Source organism: Rhea pennata, chromosome 3 (assembly GCF_028389875.1).
Source record: "Rhea pennata isolate bPtePen1 chromosome 3, bPtePen1.pri, whole genome shotgun sequence".
In the NCBI taxonomy this organism is placed as follows: Eukaryota; Metazoa; Chordata; class Aves; order Rheiformes; family Rheidae; genus Rhea; species Rhea pennata.
This window is the reverse complement of record NC_084665.1, coordinates 37,857,284-37,881,672: the sequence shown is the minus strand read 5'-3', so window position 1 is coordinate 37,881,672 and position 24,389 is coordinate 37,857,284. Positions and strand designations below refer to the sequence as shown.

Sequence of the window (24,389 nt, the reverse complement as noted above, 5' to 3'; positions counted from 1 at the left end):
AAACGCTTCAGTTTTAAAAGCAATCAGATTAATGAACTAGAAAACACAAAGAGTTGAGACCACTCATGTATGGTTACCAGTAAAAAAATAAAAACAGGCACAAAATATTTTACCTGTAGAAAACAAGTTTCTTACCCATGTTAGAGATATTTTTGCAAATGATGAAAGACAACTTGGAACAAATGATTAACACCAGCCTTTTATTTCCCAGATGTTATTTTGAGATTCTACACACAGAATAGTAATGAGCAAAAATTAAAACAGCAGAACAGCTTTAGTTCATAAAACAATAAAAAAAGATCAGTAATTTCATTTTGTAAAATCAGAATTTAGATAATAAGCACATGTGGTTTAAAACCACAGGTGCAAAAACCTTTGATGGCAGTCATAATATGCACCTTTAAACTCAAGTCTTGAGACATGATGGTAAATATTTCACAGTAAAAACTCACCAGGTAGGCTGGGCCCCAAATTCAGAGCCAGCGAGTGCAGATGCAATCCCACTGACTGCCGAAACGGAGGAGGAGGAGGAGTGCCCATGGCTCACAGGAGCCTATACTGCCCAGAGACGGCAAGGCCAGAAGAGATCATAGAATGGTAAGGTTGGAAGGGACTCTGGAGATCATCTAGTCCAACTCTCAGTGGAGCCCATACGGGGACTGAACCCATGACCTTAGCACCACGCTCTAACCAACGGAGCTAAACCAAGATCTTAAGTCATCTGGCCCACCCTTGCCAGAAGACGAGCTGTGCCTCAAATGTCACCAATGTTTAAAGTCATCCGTGTTTAACTTTTCCTTAAAAACTTTTGTAAATAATTTTATAAAGTTCTCAAGAAATGGATTGCAGGGTGTTGCAAAGTTACCACCAAGATTTTTCCCCCTAATGTCTAATCTAAAGGTAGTCAGCTACTTCTCATCTTATGAACAGGGAATTTGGAGAACAGGGTTTTCGGGGGGAGGGAGTCGTACTATCCTCTCTGCAGTAGCTTTTTTTTTATGGATGTGAATACTCTTTTGGTCTTCACTCCTGCAGACTAAACAAAGTAAATTCTTTCATTTTTTTACTCTCATCTTTCTTGTCTCTCTCCACTGGACTTTTTCCAATTAGGCCCCAGCCTTCTTGAAGTGTGATGCCCAGAACTGGATATAGTATTCCAGCTCAGACCTAACTAGAGCTTATGGGGCCAAATTAGAGAAAAATGTTATTCCACATGTGTTTCATGGGAACTCTTATTTATTCACTCTAGTATTTTTTTTTTTTCATAAAAACATGACATTATTGACCCATGGTTACCTTGTCATTCACTGGAATCTCCAGGTCCTTTTCCACAGAATTATCAAAACTACCATGTTGTCCTCCATCCTCTATCTGTTAGTACTTGTACGAAATATTTACTAATTTGCCCTCAATGAAATGAATTCTACTTACCTCACAATTTCTCCAATTAATTTAATTACTTTCTAGTTCTAATCTATTCCTCCAATGCACTTTCAATCTTTATCAGTTAATTTTTTTTTGGGGGGGGGAATGAAGCATATTGCATAATTCAAGATAATTTATAAAGTATACCGAATAGAGTCAAAGGGATCTAGGTAGAGCCCTACTTGTTACATCCTCCTAGATGACACTGAATTACCTACAGCACAAGTCACTGTGGCAGATTCAATCAGACTGTGCTGGCCTACTTTCGCTACAACCATGTCCAAAAGCTGCCTTTATCAAAAGCCCCTTACCAAAATCGAGACATGTCACCTTTGCAGCTTCTCTTCTGTTCACCAGCCAGTTATTCTTTCACAGAAGGAATTATTTGGTACGATTTATTTGATATTATATTTCTTCTTTTCCATGAGATGTCATGTGGAAAAGAACTCTGGGATTGAAAAATAAGTATACAAAATATTTTACATCAGAAAGACCAGTGAAAGCAATTAAAATGCTTATTGCAATTTGTGGAGACCTTCAGTAGAATGAAAGACATGAAGATGACAGTGAAAATTCACAACCAATGTTCTGAACTTTCAGAGTTTGGTCAGAAATATTCCATAGTAATGCGGTATTTCTAAAAACATGTTATAAAAAAATGTTTGGAAAACAGAGCCCTTTTTTATGAAAAGCTTGAGAAATGACTTCGTAAGCAGTCATGGATTTAGGTTGAATTCAAGTACTACATTTGTCTTCTTTTAGTCTTCCGCACCTATTGCCTTCTGTTGTCAGTTGTCAAAGCTCACTCCTACGGACCAGGAGATGTTTGAGTCATATGCCTACATATTCCCTCATATCTGCCCAACTTTTCAATCTTCATTCAGGTCACTGCAGTTCCTACTTGCCTGTAAGCTTATGTCACGGTCCCGCCTTCGTCCTAAGTTAAAGGTCCGGTCATCAGTTCAACACACTGGTGCCGTAGGAGTCCTCCGTGTCTTAGCCATAAATCGGTCCACTTTATCTTACGCATCCAGCTAGCAGAAGGAGTGTGCTGCTGTACTTATCCAACTTTATTTGCTCCATTTCCTTTAGCAGGAATGCTTACTTCTGGACACACTCTGTACGTTGAGATAAAGACCCTGCTTTAAAAGCCAATGAAAACTGGCCTTTGTTTTTCTACAGACTTTGTTAAATTCTGGATCAGTCCATTAGTGAACAAAATTCTCTCTCTGCCTGTTACGTTTTATTGAAAACATTGCTGCCCTATACCCACAGACAGGAGTGGTAGATCTTTAATTATTCTATTTTTATGTCAGGTCATGTTAAAGAGAAGATGTAAAAGGTTAAAGATAATCACTTGCTGGATAAAAATCCTCAGAAGAGGCAATAATACCACTACAGAGGCAATTGTTCAAAGGGAAATAGCCAGGATTCACAAACTTCATGGAGGTCTCATAAAAAATCCATTAAAAATCACAACTATAACAGACTTGTCCAAAACACTTTGTATTATTGGTCTTATTTTTAATATTTTACTTGTTGAGGTTACAAATAACATAAAATATAACTTCAGTATTTAATTTATAAAGTTTTCATATTTCCATGTAAAACCAACAGTAGATTTAAAGTAAAAAGAGCTTTGTGAAGGCAACAGCTTCTTCTTTAATTTCAACAAGATTCTGATTTTTTAAGAGTAAATGTGTAAACAAAACATTCATGATTTCCCTTTGCATACATCTGTGCAGATCAGTTGATACAAATATAATTTACTATAGAAATAAAAATTATTTTTTTTGTTTTTGCTACATGCAGTTCTATGCTGGCATCGCAGTTTAGTTGGTTAACCTTTCAAATCGTAAGATTTATGCAATTTGCACTCTAACCCCCAGTATGTCCATTGCCAGCAGTGGACTTCATGTTCACAGAATCGAACTCACAGTGCCAAAAATCTAAAATTAAATACAAGAATTATAAATATTCAAAGAAATTAATGCATCATTTTCATATCCTAGGCCATGATCCAAACTCACTGAAATCAAGGACAGGTTTCCCATCGGCTTAGCTGGAATTGACCTGCAGTTTCCTGTGACTACAGATTCTCATTTTGATTCTGCAATTTTATCACAGCGTGAAGAGTTAAAAGTGCACAGTGTCACAGCTTCAGTGTGAGAAGTAAAGCCTCTAAGTCTTTCTGGGCCTCTTTATCCTGAAAGAGACAGATCATCATACATAAACTTAGGATAAATCCCTTGATTTGCCTAATACGTGCCTATCCGCATCTCTTCACTAACAACAGACATAACATACAACTGTAATAGCCACACAATGTACAAGACTGCATAGTAAGTTAATTTATCAGTGATCGCAAAAATAAAGTATGAAGTGAAAACAAGAGCCAGATGGCAGCCCTCCTTATACAGCTCTGTTAAAGCACTTAAAATGTTAGTCACAAATAGCCTTCTCAGCAGAGCAGTAAGCCCTTCAGCTTAGGTCATGCCTTTCACTGGTGTACTCCGCGTAACGTCCTGCCTTGCCTTATATTTTATGTAAGCTCGCAACCCAATTGTGTGCAGGCTTTCCATGGATGTTTCTGTGATGTTTCCTAATAATTTATTATCCAATTAACAAGAAAACATCGGGAAATGTAATTAATGACACACACGAGATTGTGTTTTCAGTGCACACGGCCCGACCTACCTACAACATCCCACTATGGAATGACTACATCCTTGGTATCTTCCATACGGCAGTGCGTGGGCTCTGCCTACACTACCGGGCTCACAGCAGAGAGCAGCCAGGGTGGGAGCAAGAGGCAAGCGATCTGCTATGCCCAGAGCCAATGTTATACCACATCACCTAGGGGAGAAGCGAAAGACTCCTTTAGGCCGATGGGTAAGTGCACAGTTGGCACAGAGCTATTCCTGAAAGCAAAACCCAGCTCGTACAACTCTTCCAATGGTATCCAACAACATACATCTTAGCTGCTCCATATAAACTACTAGGGAAGGGGTACGTGTGTATGAGCATGTAACCACAGTACAAAAATCCTACTTCTGTACTTATTTTTGTAATGTCTCCTGGATATAATCCACTCCCTTTACTTGCTGCTGCAAAACTTCTAGCTTGCAAAATGGAACTTAGCTTAAAACAGCATTTCTAAAAAGTCAGCACCTCATACCTGCAGACTGCTAAGGGTCCAGACAACCAGAACTTGCACCCACACGTACTTAATGATACTAAGGCATATGCACATCACAAATTTTGTGCAAGTATTTCTGTTGACAGAGATCAGTATTTCTTTCCCAGATAAAATAACAGGCAATTTTGAAAGAAAATACTACAGACAGACAGTGAAGTAACCATTGAATTTCAGGATCACTTCACTGTACAATCAACCAAAGAGCTGGAACAAAATACAGGACATTTTAAAATATATTTTACGGGTGAAGAAATTCCTGCTTCTCTTTATTTTGGTTAGTTGTCTATAATGTCATAGAAGAATAGAGGAGAATATTGAGATGAGAGAAACCATATGCCAGATACGTCAAACTACATTATATTACTGCTCTGCATTAAGGCATTAATACATTAGCTGGACACTTCTCTTGGAGTCGCTGCCTTGCTCCCACTGGCAACAATAGGCTAAACTATCTGCCTAATCATTTATCAGAGGCCTTTAAAATGCACACGTTGTAAAGCAAGTAAGCTCCTGCCAAAACACTCTACCAGAAGGAAATGTCACACTGAATTCAGCACCCCTTAAATTCCACGTCACTGTGGGCTGCTTGGAGCACCAGCCCATGCCTTTCAATAAAAACCAGAAAACCCACAAACTTGGCATCAATATGTTGATTAACTCACGGAAAATTCTGTACCAAATGCTGTCGATGAAAACGATTTCTAAATTCCATTAAACATAAAATTAACAGGCCAGATACTGTTCCCATGCTGTTAAGAAAGTGAAAAAGTTTTATCTGGTTCTATCTGGTCCTGCTCTTTTCATGTATTTCTGAGCCAAAAATAATAAAGACGCAGGTTTTGTCATACCTCTATGAATTGCAGTCAGCACGGGTTCAGAGAGGTCTTTACTCACTTTGCACAATACAGCTTTTTAAAAATATATCTCCAAATAGTTCTGCACAATTATCTTTTTCCTTAGAAGCAAATGATTACGTTGGGCAATGAGCTCTAGGGAGCTGCAAAGTCCCCAAAGCATTGGGCAATCTTTCTTGAATCTTCCTCTGGGTTTAGGAAAAAGAATGAAACAAAAACATAATTGTTCTAAGAACTAGCTAAAGGAGAAACTAGAAACAGCATGCAGAGTTTTCTACCTCTGAGTTGCCAGTTTTAAGTAAGACTTAGTAAAAGCAGGAATTATTGTCGTGAATTATTGTGTATTTAATGGGCTGTGCTAATTGAGCTAGCAGCTTCCGTACCATAGCAAAAATGCAGCAGGCAAAAACATATAAAAGAATCAGTAAAAATTAAAAGAAAAGCTGAGAATGGTCTGGGAAGGGAACTATTATGTCTCCCTCAGATAGTGTCCTTCCAGAGAGTTGCGTTACACTAAAAGAAGACAAAAGCCCCAAGATTGTTAACTGTGCCATTCTCCAGTCTGAAGGATGAAAACTTCATTGCTGCCCAAACCTTGACTGTTAATAGCAACACAAGGTCAAGCCCTGCATCCGGACTACACTTTGATTTCTGGATCTCTAGCTTTCTAGAATCAAACACGAAAGTTGGCTTTTTTCTTCTTCTTTTTTTTTTTTCTTTTTATGATGGGCAGGCTTTGATGACCTTCTAGAGTGGGACAGGGAGAGGATGATGTGCAAGTCAGATGAAGAATGCAATACATCTACCATAGTCCCAGTTGTTCACCCGGAGGCTGAGTTTAGCTCTCATTGAATACCCAGCCATTTTCAACCTTGACTTTCTACTGTCAAGGCTTACATTTATTAAGCACTTCTCATATCACTTTCAGAGTTGAATATGAGTTCAAAATGTTCTGCAAACCATCACACAAAGGGCATTCAGAATTACAGAGTCAGTGACTGTATTTCTCCCTCCTCCTATTTACTTGCTTTTCTTTTTTATTTCATCATTCGCAGGGGCTATGCACAGGAAAGAAAGACCAGGGAGGCCAGGGACTGAACCGGGGAAGAGAGGGAGTTGAGAATGAGAGCAAGACGGAAGAGAGAGTTGGTGGGAAGAAGGGAATGTTGGCTTAAATGCATGCTGTCCACATTTGTACAGCTAATTTATGTTAATAAATTTTATTTCTACATACACACACACAGACATACAGTCATATAAATGTGCATGTAAAAATTATATGGCAATTACAACTGAGGCAAAAAGATAATGATTTTGCCTTCCCTCTCAGTTAATTGCTTCCTTATGCACTAAACGCTCAACCCAGGCATCGCATATGTGTGCACTTGTTGACAAAGTCCCAACTGTCAACAGAGAATTGATACACCCCCACGACCGCAGCCTAAACGGTTACAGCCGCCAACTATAACATAGCTGTGCGCAGCCGGTGCCAAATTCCAAGCTGACGTGCATCCCGTACGACCGCAGCGCCGGCAGCGGGGCTGCACGGTACGTTCAGCGCGCGGCGCTGCCAGGGTGGTCCGGGGCCGCGCTCTGCCGCGCAGGAGCCAGCCCGGCTTTCGGGTACAGCTGTACCGCTCCTTCGCAGCTCCAGAAGAAACCCCGGACTGCAACATCAGAGGCTCCCAGGCGTGCACAAGGAGTAACAGCACTTACAGACAAAATAAATAGTTATAGAAAGTTATATGCTATCCAGTCGCAGTTTTGCGACAACTTTTCATGCATGGTGTGACTGCAGTAGGCATTAATTTATGCTCAGTTGTGTAATACTGTTTTTCCCCTCAGATACTTCAATAAACCATTGCAATCACCAACTTGCAACTTTCTGTATGACTGCTGCATGTCACAAGTTAGGGCTTTTTATATTCTTTCATATTTTCAGTATCTTCCTCTGGAGATGAAAGATGACTTCTCTAGGCTTTTAGGATCACGGCAAACAGAGCTTTAAAATACATGGAATATGACAATAGTTCAACATGTTCTGATTATACTTCAAATAATGGGAAAGATACCCTTTCCTATCAAAATGACTGTGAACTGATATTTCAAGTAGTTCTAGGATTGCTGTTGAAAAGTTACAAAACAGCTGAACCCAACTTAGAACGATTAATATTTCTGTAAAATTTCTATACCCCAGCAGATAATCCTTTAACCTAAAACGCCGAGGCTCACGGACGATCTAGTCTCCTTTCACCATCGCACCCACCAGGGAGCTGCTGGGGTGGGAGCCACCCGCCCCTCTTCTGCAGCTCCCGCCCCTCCGCCTGCCCAGCGCCCGCCGAACGGGCTGCCCGTGTTCGTGCCCCGTTACAGCCTCTTCAGGAAGGTGCCTGCTCAGGCTCCCCTTCGCTCTGTACGCTGCCTCTGAGGCGCCTGGATTTCAAACTCCCCAAAGCTTCATTTCCCTCAGCCACCCTTATTAAAAAAAAAAAAAAAAAAAAAAAAAAAAAAAAAAAGGATGATACTAACTGCAAACCTCTTCACCCTGAACTGTGCTGCCAGCTCCGTGAACACCTCTCCTGCCTTCCCCCCATCCTCGGCGTGCCAGCGAGGACGTACGTCTTACCGCGCTGACAGCGACGCTGAATCTGCGCTCCCTTTGACAGGACGTTGCCAGAAGTACTCTGTAACTAGGGCATTTCATCGGAAACACTAAGCTCAGTATTTAGGAGCGACTTTATTCATATGAGTGAAATTACTGCACCGCCAAACTCTTCATCGTTTTTTAAAATCTTTTTTTTTTTTTTTTTTTTTTTTTTTTTTGGAGGGGAAAAAGACCGCGCAAACAAACCTTCTGGCAAGAACTTCAAAAATATACAGACTGTAAAGCAGTGCGATCAGTAAGAGAGAGAAAAACAGACCGTACGCTATGAAGAGTTAAATAACGTAAAGAATAGGAGCTCTCAAATTCTTTTAGCAGCTCTTTTACAAATGTTTCATTTTAGCAGCGTTTTACAGTTTGAAAATTGATCCCTTTAATATGGGTTTTCAGAAGGTCCATTCCCTAAACTTATAAGGGCTTATATTCCATGTAAACAGAATCACTAACTAAAGCAATAGTTATTAGAGTTGTTTCTTTTTTTTAAGCAGCAAATGATCTTTTGACAAACAGTATATTCAAAAGATATTTTAATTTGGGGTTGGTAGTAGCTATTAGGAAATTCTTGTTGAGCTTCACAAACAGTATTACCAGGAAAACAATAGCCTAGACCTGAAAAAAATGAATACCAATCTGAATAATCTCATTATTTTGTAATTGAAACATTATGGATTTTTGTTTGACATTTTGAGAACAAATGTACATACAATCTAAAGGGAAGAATATCCTCTGAAAACAATAATGTTTTGTTTTGAGTAGCATCTGTAAGTGATACATTTTTGAATAGGGGAAAAAAGGGAAGATGTGGAGAAAAAAAGTATTGTTTGATGAGAAAAAAAAACATTTTTGTATAAGGTTAATTCAAATTATTCATACAGTTTCAATGGGTAGTTTCTTCACAAACCAGTTATAATTTTGCTTCGCTTTAAAAGCAAAATTACATTATTTTTCCGCCTCTCAAAAATCTTACTTAGAAACACAGATTACCACATCAGCTTCAAATGAGATCTACTGGAAATGTCACAGCAAGGTCTGCTACCAGCCTTTAGACTGGAGAAGACGTATCTTGGAAGATCTCCTTTGTAAAATTAAAGATATCCAAATAGTCCGTTTTGACCAAACCAACTAACAGGTGCTGAATTTTATATTCTGCCCCCTCTTCCACCCCTCTGTAACTCCCACTCTTTTCCTTACAGACAATATTCAAAAAGTGAATCAGCGACTTGGAATATCAATTATGGTAAGGTAAGAAAATACAAGAAAATCTTATGGACATGATTTCTCCTCAGCAGCTGCATTCTTGTTCAAACATCATGCCACTACTCGTGTCTAATATTACATATACCTCCGCGTTCTCATGGGGTTTTCCAGCCTTTCAAGGGTCACTGAGTTTGATGGCAGAGCCCTTACCAAGCCTCTGCTTCCTGCCACGCTATGGCCACAGGAAGCCAAATTTGTTAATTTCTGTAAATTGCTCTCTCATTTATTTTAACTCTGAATTGTCTTCATTTTCAATTACTGGAGAGGAGGGAGTGTTTTGTTAAGTCAATATTTTTTTTTACCACTAATAATTTTGTAAAATACATTCTCAGCTTAAGTCACGTTGTCATCTGCATTTTAAATAAGACTTTTCTGTAACTCTCAGTGCAAATATATTTGCTTTGCTTTCTTCCTGCTTTACTGTCTTCAGCTATTCCAAGACTACATTTTTTGGTAAAATAACTGCTGCTTTTTAGATTCATATTCAAGCAATGTCATAGAGACAAGAACCTTGAGGTTGTTTGCAAGATCAATGCTCATGTTTCCAAATTTAAATTATATTATTCTCCCCAAGTTTAAAAAAGTCATTTTTTCCATCACAGTAGTCCACCACATCTGCTTTCAACAGTCCTTTATGTAGTCACACTCACCAAGCCTCCGAGTGCGTTACAAAGTAATGAGTAAAGAGTCTCAGAAAGGGTACTGCAATGACTATCGGATAAACAGAGCAGCTATTATGCATTTGACAATAACTCACATGCAGCCCCGAACACTAGGATATCTTTTTTTTGAAGGGGTGAATGTTTCCCAGGACCCTGAGGTTATCCACCTGGACAGTAACAAGAGGGAAGCGGGACAATTTAATGTCCCGTGAACCCCTAGCCATTTAGCACCGCTCTACAATATCAGAATATTTACAGCCAAGGAAAGACTACATGATTCATCAGAGGTTTCTGTTTAGAGTAGCAAGGATAAAGAGAAAGGTCTCTAATATAGTACTATAACATCGGTTTTGTTCTTCAGGTCTCATTTGCACAAAATGTCCTGCACTCGCTCTTAAAATAAAAATTTGCATACTGCTTACTTACGAAGGTGCCAGACTATTTCAAAAAACTGATACCAGAACTTATGGGAATTTTTCTTAATAAATTGTCTCTCTCTTGATAATTTCTTTGGTATTCTGTTTTAGGTTTATCACTGGATTGAAACTGGCTACCAGATTTTTTTTTTTTTTTTTTTTTTTTTTAATAAGAATTAATTCCATTTGGAAGTCCCTCTCCCTTGTGAATTAAAAACATATTCTGTAACTGGTAGAACAGACACACAAAAGGGGTAACTGGACGTGATACAACATTCAAGACAAGAATCATCTCACTTTATTTGAAATGTTACATGAAATGAATCCTAGACAAGTGTCAGAGCAGTGCCTTGACTTAGACCAGCTGAGAATTTGGCCTGAGGATTAAAATGAGCTATGAGTTATTTTACTGATGCCAAGTACCTCTGGTTCCCACCAAAGTCAATGGAAACTGAATGCTCAGAAACACTCAAAAATTAAACCATTATCTACTATTATTTTTCATATTTTTGCTGCAGGGTGATTTGTAGCATGAAATAGTATATGTTTTCTCAATGTGGCACCCTTCCAGCAACTTTGTCTTTCAGTCTACTGCTGATTTTACGCCTTATATACATGTTTCTCAGTAGAAGCCAGCATTTAAATACATACAATAAATGAATTCCCCTGCCTGAAGAAAGAGAGGTTTTAAAAACCACATGAGAAACTGTGATTACTCTCAGATTTCTAGCATGACTGTGACAACATACTATGCTGCTGACTACCTTAAGATTCTGTGCTGTGGCAAACTAAAGAGACCCTCAGACTGCTGTTGAACTGCATTTTTTATTTCAGTCCGTGAACTCTATCTTCCACAGGGATGTAGTCAAGTCAGGCGCTTTACCAGCATCTGTTTTTATTGTTTCCCCAAAGTCTCTTCGATCTTATAGCCTCTTCCCTTTCTTAAAGTAACCCAGCTAGAAGTTATTCCTACATTCAACTCCAAATCCAGAACAACTGCAGTTCCAACAAGTCTTCCCAAAAGTCAGTTAACAGTAACAGTCTTTCTCTAACACAATAATCAGAACAATACACAATATTCTAATTCAGGTGGAACTGGAGGTAACAGTTAGCATCAGCAGAGGTCATGTTGCAGATATCCATTTTATATTAACATGCTCACTTTACCTTGTGCTGACTGGGGTTTTTTTTTTTTGTGGTTGTTTTTGTTTTTTTGTACTACACGCTGTTGCCCCACCATGTTTTCCTGGAGCTTTTTCTAGATTTATCTCAAAAGACTTCACACATAAACAAGACAAATCAGACAAATCTGTGATATCTGTAAAATTAGTCATAGCAGAAGAGGACAAATCATCTTGCCCTCTTCAGATGCACGAAAGACTTTTGGGACCTATTTGCTGCTCTTTGTCAGTTCACATACCAGTACAATTCTTATTCTCATCACCACTCTGCTTGCCACGACACACATAAGCACCCTACAAATTGCTTCTGAATTCATTTTCTTACCACAGCAACCCCTGCCTTTTCAGATCTGTTGGCACTTCAGAAAACAAACAGACCTCTCCTGTTTCCAGTAACAAAATACCCCCACCACATGGGCTGGAAGTTAAATATCAAAGGTGTTCACATCTCAGCTCTGTCTACCATCAGTGGACAGAGAGAGGCAGGATGAGGCACCTGGAGGTATCTATCTCTACTGAGTGGAGCCGCAACAACTACCTTTGACTGGTTACCAAACTTTTGCCCAGCTAATCTTAGCAGAGAGAAATCCCACCCTACACTATCTCTGTATTTTTGGAGGAATCTCTATGAATATGTTGAATGACTTCCAGCTTACTATCCACAAGTAGTCTTCTGCCCACCAGAAGTTTCTGTGATATATGTGTTTGCAATTTTATTGGGTAGCATTTGTAATTACACATCTTACTTTTTGACTTCAGAGTTCATTGCAGTATTACCTAGCCTGTAACAGGAAGAACAAAAAATTCATCACCACAATTGGACATACACAAAACTGGCCGAGCTCATGCAGTTTCATTTGCATATTCTTTCCCTTAAACCATTGGTCCTACATCTTTGCAAAGAAATATGGTACAAAATTACTTCTAATTGATAGCAGTCTTTCCTATGTTTTGTAAAAATGGGCAAAATGAAGACACATTTCAGTAGTAAGTAAAGAATAGAGAGAAGAGATTACTAAGTCATATCTGCATCAACACATATTTAAAGAAACACTAAAGTTAAGCAATGATTGCTTAATTTACTATTGGTACATACTCTAACTTGGGCTGAAAATAGAGGCCACCCAGAAGCAGCTGCTGGTGAGGCATGCAGTGGTCTTTCTTCTGAGCACACATTTGACACAAACATGTTTGTGCTCCACACACTGCACTTATTGTCAATCAAATTACAGAGCTATTTAATGGTCTTTTTCCTTAACTTCAAAGGACTAAATGGGATAGGGCCAATTCCTCTCTGGAATCACCCCCCCCTCTCTCTCTCCCCTTACCACATCTGCTATGCTCAAAGGGGGTCCCTTAGGCTGACAAAGCTCAGGTTTGAACTTGTGATGCTGTAGGATGGTAAGACATTTTCAGTCATAGGTTGTTAATTATGGAACTTGCTTCTACATGAGATCAGACAGCAAGAGCAAATCTTCTTGCCATGTCTTGAGTTACATTTTAGAAATTAAACCACTTAAAATCTCTCAAGTATCTGTAGAAATTTCACATCCATGTACAAAAATGCTCTAATGAATCTAAAAAAATAATCTAATAATCTGTAAGAATAAACAAGCTTACAGTAGATGGAACTGGAAGTGCCTCTTTAACTAGATTGTGGTTGAAGACAAAGACAAGCTTGAACAATTCATCCAGTTCTGCTGTAGCTAACAACCCACAGTGCTCAGAAGGCCTTGACAAGAATCACAAAACATAGGCTTTTAGGTGAACTAGGAGTTTGAGGACTGCAATCCAAAATACTTTCAGCTAAGACATAGTAGGTGTGAAGCAAAATTTCAGCACAGTAGAGTGACACACTCAACTGCTTGTGCTTAAGATAGTTTAACGAAATGGGTTGAATTACAAAGAGCTTAATTCACAAGGCAAATCTCTGACAGCCTTTGACACAGACAAGTCTCCAACAGTTTCCCAAAGATTTTTTTTACAGCTGTTGATATAGACAACTGTAATGAGCCAGTCTAGAGTGGAACAAAAAGGAAGGTTCTGTGTTCAGAGGAAAAAGTGAAACATTATGATACTATTGACATTGTAATAATGAGTACTAAAAACAGGACAGCAATCACAAGAGAACAAGTTATCATTCTCAATACCCACCTCATTAGTAACCGGGAGAACCGACAGCGCAGAATCACAGTACTTCAGTGCACTGTTTTTCTGGCCAAGATCTTTATAGCACTGAGAAGAAAAAACACATTTTATTTGTAACTAGACCAGTGTAAGAATACCAGAGTCTACAAATCATTTTCTGAAGAGGTTGATTACCTTTGCCAAATACACATAATTTGACTTGGAATATCCTGGACACATTTCTTCTGCCTAAATAATAAAAAACAGGAAACAAAATAGACATAAAAATTGTGTGATGAGACTTATGTGGTTAGCATAACAGTCTCAGTGATGCACTAAGCTTCCTCAAACATCAGACTGAATCATCCCTACTGTGTGCACCACAATCCATTTAGCATTAAAAACAAAATAAAACAAAACCCAGAAAAATCCCAAACTATGCACAGGAGAAGTTGATATTGAACACAAAAAAAGATCTAAACTCCTAAGTCTTCTCTCTCAAAAGACGTGATCCTGCCCTTCTACTCAGCCCTGGGGAGGCCTCACCTTGAGCGCTGTGTCCAGTTCTGGTCTCCCCAGTACAAGAGAGACATGGAGCTACTGGAGAGAGTCCAGCATAGGGCTACGAGGATGATCAGAGGGCTGGAGCACCTGCCCTATGAGGAACGGCTGCGAGAGCTGGGCCTCTTCAGCCTGGGGAAGAGAAGACTGAGGGGGGATCTTATCAATGTGTATAAGTACCTGAAGGGAGGATGTCAGGGGGACAGGGACAAACTCTTTTCAGTTGTCCCATGTGACAGGACAAGAGGCAATTTAATGTCTAGAGGCAGTTTAATGAAATGGGCTCCACTCACAGTGAGTTGGAAGACACTAATTTTTCTGCATTATTAATAGTTATCTCCCCATCAAAGAAATAAACAAGCAACCAATTGTTCCTCACTTTGGGTAATGGTTAAGAACTATATCCATTAACCTTACAGCTCTTGGACCACAACAGTGATACTTCCACTAGAATTGTATATTATCAAACAATTGAAAAAGATGCCTAAGCAACTGTCTTTAGGAAGATAATTTAATTTTTGTTGCAGAAGATGACTTAAAACTACAGTTACTTTGCAGCATTGAGATCTGTAAGCCTGCTAGAAAATGCCCTGAAGCTAAGGTGAATATTTCAAATAATTGGAGGTTGGACTAGATGATCTCCAGAGGTCCCTTCCAACCTCAACCATTCTGTGAGTCTGTGATTTCCACTAGCTTTAGATCATAACCTTAAAGATAAAAAGCTCTTACACAGGGAAGGTTGTAATAGTGTTGTCCAAAATTCAAGAGATTATTCCACTTTTAAACAGACTAGAAATATAAAAAATAAAATACTTTTGATATTGTCAAATATATACTTTTGTATAACTGTTTTGAGTAACTGTCTGAAGGTAATTGTGATGATGAAAGGTAATTGTAATGATGAAAGTTTACACTTTGAATTTAGTCAAGTAAAAAAACTTACATTTTTCAGCTCTTCAAGTAGAAATGATTCACATACAAGATGCTGAAAGACAGCTCTGTTTTATGTGCACAGTGATGTTGTACAAGATGTTGTAACATCTTGTAACTGTGCAATCAAGTAGAATGGCAAGAACCTATGTGACAGAGCTTTCTTTTCTACTTCACTGTAAAGGTAATTTCTTAGCATGCACCTCGCCTCCACAAAAAAAGAAAAGGTTCTACTGAAATTCAGAGAAAAGAGCTTCAGGACAGAAGTCTTCCTTGCCTGTGTTTAATTCCTTGAAAAAATGGGCAAGTAATCACTGTGCTCAATTTGTTTCAGTGGTATGTATAACTACAACTATTAACTGTCTCACATTAAATCCAGTAACTATTAAAGTGGCAATTCCTTAAGGACTTCTGTAAAACAGAATTAAGAGAAGAAAGGTATTAGCTGCTCATCTCCAAACTAGAAAATTAAAAATTATTTTATTAGAGAGCCCTGTGCTATTTAGGAGAGTCCTGAATTTACAGCTACTGAACATAATCTGTTAAGCAGACATCTTCAAAACAGTCACATACAGCAGCTGATAAATAGTCATGCAGGAAAACCCCTGGCTAGGACCTACCTTAAGGAAATTCTGCAATGCTTCTTCTACTGTTGAAGTTGGTGGAGTCCCAAAAAGAGCAGCAGCTACTTTCTTTTCAATCCAAGACAACTGAGCTACCTATAATATAAATGGGAGAGAAAAAAAGAGAAGTCTTTCAGGATTGTTTCTCAGATTTGGAGTAAAATATTGTCCCATGCTACTGCACTACCTATACAACTTCTTTTGCATGAAGGAATATTTTGTGTTTTCTATTGCCAACTTAAAGCACAATCTTTTGGATTTTAGAGCCCATTAACAGGGAAAAGTACACAGGCAGAAATACACTATAAAATACTAACATTGTTGACACATTATCCCAATCTACAAAGCTTAAAGCACAGTAAAAGCATCGTAAGTCCGTACCATTTTTAAAAGACTAAGGCTAGAAATAGTATTTTAATCTTTTAAGATTTTCAAGAGATAGATAGCATAGCGTGGTCATCTATCTACTAAATGCTTTTCAGCATTCTGAAAAGCTGTTGCTACAGTCAAAACGTGCATCTCATCCCTTGTAAAACAAGTTAATTTATTATACAGAAGCTGGTCACGACAACTGTTAAGAAGTAGGCTTCATTTTTCCCCTCTCCAGTTCTGACAAATAACATGTGCCAAAAAGCTCCCCTTGGGAAGACAGGCTTCTATAAAAAGGACTTTATGTCATATTGCCACACAACGTATGTGACGTTTTCTCTTACATATAGTGACGTGTGACAGAAACTGCCACAAGGCATTTGGCCACATCCCCTACACAGGAAAACACACCTAACACCTCTACCAAAGTAAGGAGCCGCCCAGAAATGCAACATGAGCCTGCAGCCTGTTCATAAGGACAGCGGCTGAAGGAACCCTCCTCCTCCTCGAGATACTCCTCCAAATAGCCACCACCTCTGCAAACAAAGTGCAGGTCTTAATGCCTTCACAGAAGTATTTGAACCACAGCACTGATGGCTCCTGTCACAGAGGAGAAGAGAGTTAAAGCAAGATTCTGTGACTTCCTGGTGATTTCTGGCCTGATGGCAACACAGAGAACAGATACACACAGGCAAACTAAGAAAGCTCCTCATCCAAACCAGGCAGTGAAGGAAGAGGCGAGCCTCTTACGGCCATCTGCTTTAGAGGGCTCTCTTGATACAGTAATGGAATTAAGCCTTGAATTCAAGCCTGTCCTATTCCTGTAAAAATTTAAATGGTTTTGGATAGCTTCTGATTATTCCCGCCTCATTCTCTGGCTTCCCAGTCTCTTCAGGGTTCCTGCCACCTCCCCTGCCCTCTCTTGCAGAATCCAGCAACTATCCAGCAGGTTAAAGTTAATTATGCTAAAATATGAGACTCCATCCACACTATAACATACAGTTACCCACAGTCATCAAGCAGAACATTTCTCTTGAGTGGACATCAAGTTCTCCCTATTTCTTGTTGCAAACTGCCTTAAAAATACCACTGCAAAGAAAGCAAACACAGGCCAGCACGCAATAGGAAAACGCGCAGAGCCACGCTTTCTCGTCTGGCATCAACAAACTCTAAGTAAGTAAGAGCAACATTGCTTGGAGACAGAAGGCATCCTGGCCAAGCCATGCTGGTCGTCTGGCAGGGTCCAAGGCCTTGTTTGTTAAATGTCGTCAGTAAGTCTTTCACTCAAAACCACTAAGAATAATATTCCAGAGATGAACAATATTAAGAAACCAAAGCTCTTTTCACAATCTCTCTCAGCTCTCTTGCTCCTGAAGCCTCTTTCAATGTAATAAAGCATTTTTAGAAAAGCTCTCTCTACCAAGACCACAGTTCTCACTCACTAAAACAAAATGATGCTCTTTTTGCACTGAATTGCTCTTACACCGTGTTACAAATTGCAGCACAGAGTTTATGTATGTAAATACATATATATAATTCCCCCTACATTGCACTTTCTTGGCTTCTCCCTAGGTTTCTAGAACAGATTCTGTGAGAGGTAATAAATGCATTTTTATTTTTACAAAAACATTGTTTTCTTTGGGCCAATCTTCTGCTGAGGTGTTCCTTATTCTCCTGGGAGAGGAAGGGGTTTTCTGTATCTCCAAGTTTATCTCATCAAGGTAGAGTGAGCTTACAGGGGAAGGAAGAAAGGGGGGGGGGAAAGAAGGGTGTGTATCTTATAATGTTCTCCGAGAGACCACTTGAACCTATATACATGATGAGTCAACTAATTTCCCACATACACAGAATGAACTTGCAATTTTTCCATGTAGAGTTATAATTCGCTATTTAAAATAGAAGTTCTTCCTGGCAGTTGTTTTATTGTCTTACAAGATTTAATTAGAATTATTTTACTGAGATTTTAGTTCATATTTTATCTGCTTTGGGTGCTGCTTTGCACTATACGTACTTAGTCATTTCTATATTACAAAAGCCACCAACCTAAAGCAACATTTAAAAGCAAAATACAGCTACAGTGAGTTTTCTTTAATGTGCACTGGAATCAATATTACACTTTATGGGTATTACACAGGTAATTACAGATAATTCTGTAATGCTTTACATATTCAGACTTACATGCTAATGGCTTGATGAAATCATTGCAATAAACTCTAGCCATTTACAAACGAAGTGCCTAGTTTATGCTGATTTTCTGGGTTTCTTGGATAGTCAATAGAGAGACAGCAGCTTTTCCATCAGACAGTTCCTCTTGCTTTGTCTACTTTGGCCTGGGCTGAACTATCTTCTTTTCCTCTTTCCTTCTTTTGACTACAAAAGGAGTGCTGACAGTTAGCTCAGATCTGACATGTATCTTGTGGATGGCTAAAGATAGGTGAGATGAATCCCATCCCAACAGCTTAACCACCCCCTACCAGAGTCAATCTGCCCCCCTCATATGACTGATGGGGGACAAAGGGAAAAGAGCTGCTTTGTAACATAAAATTGTTTCCTGGAGCAATAATGATGTACAGGAAACAATATCCTTCCCCTAAACACACACAAGCAGAGTCTTTAATTTGAGATCAGTTTATGACAGTAATTTTTTATACATCAAGTGTTCTCTGTGTGTGAGCAAGCACATGCAACAGAAACCCCAGTGTAGAAAGCTCTAGTGTAGTAAAATTTTAATTTCTGCAGTTATTCCACATAGCGTAAAGCATACCTGGAGCCTCAAACAAAATTAAGCACAGAGACTGGACGGAGTGAGACTGTAACTATCATTAGCTTCAGCATGACCATTATTTCACTTAATGTACATGTCTCAGGACTGGCACAGGAGAGCAAAAAGTAAAAAGCAAAATAACTAATGCAGCAGTTAATAACTAACACAACAACAACAACAAAAAAGGAAAGAACAAGATTGTGCCCTGCTCTACAGATGACTTCCCAATCTTTAGCATGTTTTGGTTCTTCAAGATCTCCCAAGCCCTGACCTCTGCCCCCCCTCAGCAATTTGAAAATTCACAAGGACACTGTTTCCAAAGAATGTCTGTTTCGAATGAACTGGATCATGCTGAAGGGGAACATTACTCCCCAGCTACTACCTGTGAGGACAGCTAGTCCCTCTCACTTGAGAAGAGGGACTAAGAAGAAAGAAAACATCCGTATTCTCCTGAACTTCCCTAGGGCTGGAGGGGAGCAGGTCACTAACACAGCCTGGCTACCTGCAAGGAGGGGACACCACTCTTCAATATCCAAAACTATCAGACAGGCATCTCTTAAGATTTCTCCTAGAGATCTGTCAAAACACCAAGCTTTCAGCAGCTTGTTCTACCCAAATCTCTATTAACACTGGAAGATGGAAGATGGAAGAATACCATCCACAGGCCTAAACTGCAACTGGCCATAAAGTCAATGCCCAGCACTCTCGTATCAGATCACTCCTTCCACTGAAGACTAAGGTAGAAAATGTGGTTCTCTCCTATATATTTTGTGTCTAAATTGGAAGCGGGAAAAGGTTTCTCTAATATCCCTTTCTCCTCTATAGATTACTGGCAGCAAAACTCAGATACAAACTAAAACATTCACCTCTTGGAGTCTGTTTTTGTCTTCTATTTGGTTTTGATGAGATGCAAACCCTGTCCATTCATAGCCTTTGTCAGACTCTAGGATGTTGGTACCAAGGAAACTAACACATACGGTCTGAAAATTCAGCCAAGACTGACCTGCCTCCCTAAAGGATTTCCTTCTCCAATGCTTCCTTGGTAATAGTTCACTGAAGACACATAACAAAATTGTCTTCCATAAAGAAAAGTCATTCCATTGATCCAGCTTCAGTAAAATATTAAAGCAACCTATTTAAATATCTTCTGAGAGCTTTTCTCTTTTTTATTACAATACATTAATGTGAATTGTATTAAATAATTTTCAATGCTTGGACTTCTGGAAGAGATTAAATAACCGAACAGCAGCTTTAAGGTGCTGGCTTCCAACACAAACACTCTCATCTCTTGCCAGCTGAGGAACCACTACAGTCTGTACAGCCATTTAGCCATTTATCCAGCTTGAATTCCCTGGACTGTTCCGCTTCCAGTTAGGGAAGCAGACTTGCAAAGCATACAGGCAAAGGAACTGGGACAATCTGTTCCCTGATGTAACCCAAACACATTATATTGGGATACACCTGCGATGAATCCAACACACGGCATGTAACCTGCAAAACTGAATTCTAAGAGATCTCATTTTTAATATCGCTCTAGCATCTACCAGAGGCTCTAATCCAGTTTCACAAGTATATGCCAGCTATTCTGTGCTGCTACTGTAACTGCAGGTAGCCATAAATCTTAACTAGACACATACACAGTTTTAAAAGCTACTCTAAACATTAAACCACTAAAAAAACCCCATAGTGATTAAGAATTACCAGATATTCACTTACAAAATTTTAAAGAAAGCTCTAATTCATGCATACATTTCACCACAGATCAATTCACTTCCAACAAACATTTCCTGTTGATTTGAAAAAGCAAAGTAGTTTTCACAGTCTCTTCACAAAAATGAGGAAGTTGAAACTTAAATGCCTCCAACCATCACTGTATTTATTTTAAATCATATATATCAACATAAGCATATAATAAACACACAAAACCTCCCTTAAAAGATATGTACTTGCCAAACTCTGCTTTTTGTCATTGAAGGTTGAGAAGAAAAAAGATTCATCTACCATCATTAAATAAATTTTAAATGAAAACTCTTTTGCTCCAGTTGTTTTTCCTAACAATTACTAACATATCTTCTTACATACTAACCACAGTTTTAGTTTTCTTACTAAATACTTTATAGTATCTTAACCATAATTATATGATATTCATCTTTTCCTCAACATTACCACTAAAGCTAGCCTGGAAAAAATTACCACTATTTAACAGTACATACAGCTCCAGAGAAAGGAATATTAAAATGACATTTGGTAGGGTTCTATGGTTATTCATCTCTAACAGTGTTCAATTATGTCCAGTAAATGCACAAATTATTTCTTCTTTCCTCATCACCTCTGCAAAACACAAAACATGCTCTACACTGGAGCTTTATGGAAGTTCTTCTACACACAGCAGGTGTGTTTGCCCATCATGGTATCTATGAAGCGATCCATGAAAAACTCTGTCTATCTGATTTTGCTACTAGAAGTAATTCTCTGATATAACTGAGATGAAATGCAAGTCACAACAGAATCTAGCTCTGTCTTACAGCTCTACCAGCCTTTTAATAAGAGAAATAAAAATATTTTTATTTTAATTTCTGATAAAAAATAACAGAAATTGAATTTTAGACATAGAGGCATCCGAGTGTCACTGGCCATGCATCAGATGCAAACCCCTGTGTGTTGCAAAGTGGTAGGAAGGCTGCCAGAGGCTCTGCTGGAAGGCACCAGAGGGAATCTGGCACAGGGAGAACAACTGCTGTGTTTGAAACTTGGCTCTTCGTTATTGCTGCTTTTCACAGCAGGACCGTGTTACACTGAGGAAGGTGAGAAGTGGCAATCAGAGCCAAATCCTGGCAAAACTCTACCAGTCAAATTGCTTTACCAAAATATAACATGCAGTCTGTGGGTATGGATTTTAGCCTTCAACAAATCTCCACTTTGCCTCCAGTATATTTTTATGCTCAAACAACTGTTCAGATGATCTTCATTCAAGAAAATAAACTGCATTCCAGATAATAATACTGAAAGCATCCTATTGTACAGTTTCTTATGCTATACCTAGCTTTCAGTTCGTCAGCCAGAACAGTGCTAGAAAATAATAATATCTCCTAACTCTAAATGGGGAACAAATGGGAAATGTTTGACTTGAACTGGAAGATTCAAGTACATCAGATTTCCCAAGAGTATTATCAAAATCTAGAAAGTATCAAAACACTAGTTACTTTTTCTATTACGCTGTTTTAGTAAGAAAGTATGTGACTAAAAATGTCCCTAGAAGAAACACTTACAAAAGAGCAAATGTTGAGGCTAACCCTAATCTGATCCCCAAATAAGCTAAGCTGCAAGTACAAGCTCGCCTTTTCCCTCGGTCATCTTTCCTCCTCCTGTCATTTTGTCATGTTAGGTAATAGCCTTCCCAGCCTCAACCTCAGACTAGATAAAAAAAATCAGAAGGTCTAAGAGGAATTCCATGTATGGGTAACAGTACCAAGGAAGAGTATGATATATCTACTTTTCAAGCACCCCATTGCAATCCCTACTCTGAAGAAATATTTGGGACCAACACTAGAGACAAGAGTTTAATTTGGAGATTATTACCACAGCATGAAACACCTTAGTTTGCAGGACAGGCCCAAGGAATTTGTTGCATCTTTCCCAGGCTCCTAAGACTATCTACATTAAATGCACAGCAAAACTTGTATTAGTGCATCAGCACAGAAACTTAATCATACAGTCTGATAAAATTCATAAGGATATTACCAATTTCATCAGTCTTGAATCCTCAGATCTAGAGCTAACCTCCATGCTGGAGCCAGTTTTCAGAACCATATAGTATTGCCAAATGATAGCCTCATCCTGCTACTGAATGTGTGCAAATCACAAGAAGTGATTAGGAGCTGACAGTCACAGAAGTTAAAACAAACTGTAACCTTGTTCTATTTTTCATTTATTTGTATTATGCAAACTTTTCTTAAGTGCCTCAGGCTACTGTTTTGTCATAGCCATCAAGACAGTCACAGGAGTTGGGAATTAAAGAAAAAAACATCCTGAAATAGCCCAATGGATACATCAGATTACATTTGATTAGGTGGAGTTTTTACTTAAAAAAAAAAAAAAAAAAAAAAAAAAAAAAAAAAAAAAAAGTGGTCAGGCCATATCCTGAAGCAAATGCTAATCTGGCTTTACTCTTTAGTAAGGAAGCACTGCAGAGATGCTGTGAGTGTGGAACACGTTTGTGCAATGATATAGTGCAACAAGCAACATTTATCATTCAGTCAGGAGTGGTGTTAGTTACTAATGTGAAACAAGGTTAAAAAAAAAACCCACACAAATGAACAGCGGAATTAAGAACCAAGCGGGATACACTGAGATAACATATAGTCTCCAAAAGGGATCGCTTAAATGAGAAATGAGCCATGAGAAACATCTGAGAGTGTCTGACGTAAATGCAAGCCGTGGTCTGTTGTTGGACACAGCACAGGATAAAAGTGTTTGACAGAGATTCTCCTAAGTGCCAGGACAGCGTGTACATGACAGGACAGTCGGTAGCCACTCACTTTTGCATAGCTAGTGCCAATATTCCAGAGTACAACATGATGAAAAGCTAGATGAAAAGCTCTTTGAAAAATCTAGTGACATACCTTGTTTGGATCAACTAAGAAAAATGTAGTTGCTGAAAGCTTACTGAAAATCACATACACGATCTGAAAGAGCTGCTGAAAGATTACCTTGAAAAAAGTCTTGTTGCAGATAAAGACAACCAAAGTCAAAGCCTGTAATGTTCTAAATGTCACAGCAACTCCCTCTTACTAGTTCGCAGGCATTTCACAGTGACTTAGCTTTGGAAGCAGGTGAAAGAAAAAAGCAGGGCTGGAATTCACATGTTTTCCAGCAGTTTATTTATTCTTTCATTTATTTAAAGGTGGAGGAAGGGACTTAGGCAGCGAGGTAGGTCATAGAGGAAACTGATTCTGAAATACATGCTTGCTCAAAACATATCATCATATGTTTTTTTCCCAACTCATGTAGGCATAGATGGGGGGAAAAAGAAACACCCTAGTATATATGTTAATGCTCTTGCACTAAAAGAAACTTTCACTACCTGCTCTGCCAGTACAGTATGGCTTTCTTAATACTGTTCCAGAAGGAAAAACAACTGCAATACCATCCCCACTAGACTAAAGAACAGCAAAGCTAAAGCTGTAAATTTTGACACACGATTATTTTAAGAGACTGATGATTAAAGAATAGAATCCAACAGAAGAGGTTGTTGTCTTCCTGCATGGATCAGTAGAAATACATACAAATGTTTTAGAAACAAAAGCACATGGTTTAAGACCAACTTTCAGCATTCAAAAAGAAAAATAACCTCTCCCAA

The 24,389-nt window shown here is 38.7% G+C and overlaps 1 protein-coding gene across 5 annotated transcripts in view; it reads right to left on the bottom strand.

Moving 5' to 3' along the window:
- Window positions 1-2,933: 2,933 nt before the first annotated feature.
- The window catches only part of RMDN2 (regulator of microtubule dynamics 2), a 49,658-nt gene continuing 28,202 nt past the window's right edge, over window positions 2,934-24,389 (bottom strand). For 2 of the 5 annotated variants that reach the window (XR_009957894.1, XR_009957895.1), the window contains exons 8-12: window positions 15,895-15,993; window positions 13,979-14,032; window positions 13,811-13,891; window positions 4,123-4,281; window positions 2,934-3,631 (exon numbers count right to left, since the gene is read on the bottom strand). Coding sequence is in view for 2 of the 5 variants with exons in the window: in XM_062572060.1 (XP_062428044.1) it covers window positions 3,578-3,631; window positions 13,811-13,891; window positions 13,979-14,032; window positions 15,895-15,993 (288 nt within the window). In the remaining 3 variants the exon portion in view is untranslated. Of the gene's footprint in view, window positions 3,632-4,122; window positions 4,282-12,402; window positions 12,439-13,276; window positions 13,389-13,810; window positions 13,892-13,978; window positions 14,033-15,894; window positions 15,994-24,389 lie in introns of those variants that run through there. The other 3 variants (XR_009957896.1, XM_062572061.1, XM_062572060.1) reach the window with 3 other exon arrangements.